Source organism: Acanthisitta chloris, unplaced genomic scaffold, assembly GCF_000695815.1.
Source record: "Acanthisitta chloris isolate BGI_N310 unplaced genomic scaffold, ASM69581v1 scaffold16117, whole genome shotgun sequence".
Classification (NCBI taxonomy): domain Eukaryota; kingdom Metazoa; phylum Chordata; class Aves; order Passeriformes; family Acanthisittidae; genus Acanthisitta; species Acanthisitta chloris.
Window position 1 is genome coordinate 11249 of NW_008681105.1, and position 3782 is coordinate 15030.

The window sequence follows — 3782 nt, forward strand, 5'->3', positions numbered from 1 at the left end:
AGGCTGAATCAGGCTCCATCGCTCTGTTTGCAGTTTGTGTGTAATATCCCTTTAAAAGAAAAACTATGGTAGGTGGGGAGAAAGAAGAGGAAATTGCTTCTTCCCCAGAGAACAACAAGGACTGTCAAGGGAAAGACATTTTATGAGTCACAAGAAGCAGTGACAGAAGAGAACTGTCTCAGCAGTGAGCAGGGAAACTAAAAGGCAGTAGGGAGAAGGGAGCAGACAACCAGAATATTACTAGGAATCCACGGGAGACAGAGATTGCGGTAGCTTCGCATTGAGCTAGGGGAGATTTGTCCACAGGCCAGTACTATGTCTGTGCTCTTATCACTTTGAATTATCTTTCCTGAAGTAGGTAGATATCCTACCTTACATTCTAAATTTCTTATATTTGAATTTCTTCATACTTGCATGGGGCAGGTCTAAGTAGATGCTCCTGAAAAGCTTTTGCCAAGTTTCTGTTTTATCCTATCTCATAATATTTGCACAATCCTGCTTCTTCCTTAAACTTTGGTGGGGTTCATGATTTCTTGGGAATTTAGCCAATTACCTACTAATCAGACACTTTTAAAAATGCAATTTACTGTAACTCACCAGGGAGGTGAAAGCCACTTACTATGCCCTGCAGCTGGTTTGTAGTTGTTGAACCAGGTGGGTGTGGAGTAGATGCCATTTTTTGAGCTAAGTGTTGAGATCCATAGAGGGAATCAGAAGGTGACCACCGGACAAAGGCTTCTTCACCATCAAAAAAAATGAGCTGAAGGGAAAGGTCTGGTCTTGATGTGGAGCTGGTCTGTTGGAGAAAGGTAAAAGTCAAATAACTGATTCTGGCCAGAACATTAAAGGGCAAATACTACAGTCCCATAAGCAACATCAGTAAGGGTGTGTTTTCAAACCTTCCCTTGGCTGTTAAACATGCTGCAGTGTAACAGTGGTAGTGATCAGTCATTATTATTTATCAAGCACAGTGATGCGTTCTCCAGTCTCATATCTTTTTGGTTCTGGTTTGAAGTTTCATTTCTGACTTTAGCAGACATGAGCTGAGTGTTGAGGCAGGTCTGCAAACCCAGGCAGCAGAAACATTACCTCAAATAATGAGGAGACATGTCAGTAACAACACTGATGGGAGGGCTAACATTATTACCTGATTATACCACAAGGAATAATGTAATTGCTATAGCTGTGCATCAGTGGAGGTGAATTATGTATTTGTAAAGTTGATGGTTCTTTGAGGGACAATGAGCCATTCTTCATTTCTGTGAAGAATGACCATTTATTTTTCTTCAGGTGAACTTGCAATCACTGAGGCAACTTAACCCTAAAACCAAAGCAGAGTGCCCTTCCCTTTCAGCAACCAAAAATATCGTGGCACTAGAAAGTGAGAATATACATGATTAATGTATTTAAGGTCACTGAAGAGACATCTCTGTGAGATTTCTTCCCCAAGTAGAAGGCACCTGTCTCCTCTCTCTGTTTTCTATCTGAAGCCTTGTTTGAATTCTCAGCCATTCCTAACAATCTACAATGTGACTAAACCCAGTCTGGTTCCACTAAATGAACAGTTTTGGGAACTGTAGTCTGGGCAGTTGCTATAAATATTTTAACCCCTCTGAATTAACACTTCTTGAAGTGAAATTGCATGATGTGGTTAAAAAGGTGGCATCACTGGCAGCAGTCATGTTCTGTATGGGCCACAACTCCCAACTAGCTGTAGCTGAGCCAATATAAACAGTAGTGGAAAGCTTCTCTAAAATGTTGCTCATGCAGGCAAGATGATATTGATTATGCTCACAGTAATATATTGACTTCTCTGATGGCAATGGTTTGCTGCCCTTTGTGTTTTGCATAGGACAGAGCTCTTTTGATAGCAGTCACTTCACTGGAGGAGACTGTATCCATGCCATTTGAATTTGAGAAAGTAGTATTTGTGTTATTACTATTACTGTTTTGACACATTTGAATAACGCAGAGAAATGTCTTTGCCCATTCATTTTAAACTTACTGTATATAACTGGAGAAATATCAAAATCACAGCTTCAAGTCAAAGTATAAACAGATTTGGCTGAAAACGTAACAGTGCTAGCAAGAGCAGAGCAAAAAGGGTCATAGCTAATGTATTAAGCAGATGGATGCCAAAGTATAAATTTGTTCATGAATTGTACAAGTGGTAGCCTGTGCAAAGTAATTAACTGCCTTTTTGTCAAATGCTGTCATCTTATGTGATGAAACAATTTTCATCAGAAGATGACATATTACTAGTGAAAAATGCCAGTCTTTATAAAGTCAGTGTGCAGGTTGTTCCATAAATAACCATCAGGCTCAAGTGTTCTAAATGAAGCTTCTAAATGAAAGTGTATGTATTACAGGAGTGTTTTGTTTTGTGACTAAAAACGTTGACATATTCTTAATCTTCTCATTTTTAAGTATTTGCATGTCAGAAGGCACCAAAGCAGTTTCTGCAATCAACTGTTGACAAGTAATCTTAGTATCTGAGCTGAGTGTATTCCCGACACACTGAAGTGTCTCTCACCTTTGGCAGACCTTCTGTGAAAAATGTTAGTGTGTGAGGATTGTAAATACTGACTTCTGAACCAGTAGATGGCACTCCTGAATCCGTAATCCTGTAAATCTTTGGTTTATAGGCTCAGCAGATCATTGTGCCTAGCAATTGCAGCACTTGGAAGCAGATGTTCGTAGCACAGGTAACACAGACTAGTAACATTATACTTGTTTCATATGTAAACTATTCAAATTGAAAAAGGAAAACAAGAAGAAAGGCTTGAAATCCTTATGGGATGGAGGGACCTGAGTGCAACTCTCCTGCACAGCAATTAGTTTATCCATTTCCCAAAGCAGAATACAACTCAGAGATTTAAAAAATCATAGAATCATAGAATTTTAGGGGTTGGAATGGACCTTATAGATCATCTAGTCCCAAACCCCCCTGCCATGGGCAAGGACAAAAATGCAAGATTCAGAATGCAACAAAACTTTGTCCATGACCCTGGATGTTACTGGATATGACAGGAACTTCTGAGTAGGGTTCTGTGACTTTTAGGTAGAAAGTAGTATTGTATCTTGTCAAGTATGAAATATGCATTATTCATGTACAATTTACTATTTTTATATAGTATATGTTTGTTAGATCATTTTTAGATAGCCATTCTTTTGATAAGAAATTTCAATGTCTGATAATGCACTTTAAAGTAGTAGATACAGATCTCTGTTTTTTCTTGAAGTCAGTGGGAGTTTTATTAGAGGCACAGCAATCAGAGAACCAGGCACGCAGGCTGTGGGAAAGAACGTGGAAGTGCCCTAAGCCCTTTTGCTGTTGCAAAAGCAAATGAAAATGAAGCAAGCAAACTACCTTGATTTGCTGAAGCTTATTATCCAGGGCACGTGCCAACTCCAGCATCATAGCGCATGGCACAGCTGAATCAGTGGCTCCTACAAACACTCTTTTCCTCCACTGTTGTCCAAAGAATTTTGAGTCATAGTGGCAAGCAAGTACCAGATGGCGTTTTGCAGAGGGGTCAAGAGTGCTGATAATATTTGAGAATGTTCGATATCCATATGGTGTGTACCTCTGAAATGTATCTTCTTCAATTTCCCAACCAGCTGCTAATCTTTGGAGACGGTGCTTGATATGCTGCAATTAAACAAAATTAACCAGATTAACATCACTTGCTTCAGAAAGATGTTGCAGACAAACTGTCAGTAGCTAATAGTGGCACTTCAGCTTATTTATCTAAGTTCATAGAATCATAGAATTTTAGGGG

General features: G+C 39.3%; 1 protein-coding gene across 1 annotated transcript in view; it reads right to left on the reverse strand.

The window, feature by feature from the left end:
• The window catches only part of QPCT (glutaminyl-peptide cyclotransferase), a 10095-nt gene that overhangs the window by 2912 nt on the left and 3401 nt on the right, over positions 1-3782 (reverse strand). Inside the window, exons 2-3 of the mRNA XM_009077979.1 lie at positions 3371-3652; positions 620-796 (exon numbers count right to left, since the gene is read on the reverse strand). Of these exons, the coding sequence (XP_009076227.1) occupies positions 620-796; positions 3371-3652 (459 nt within the window). The remainder of the gene's footprint in view (positions 1-619; positions 797-3370; positions 3653-3782) is intronic.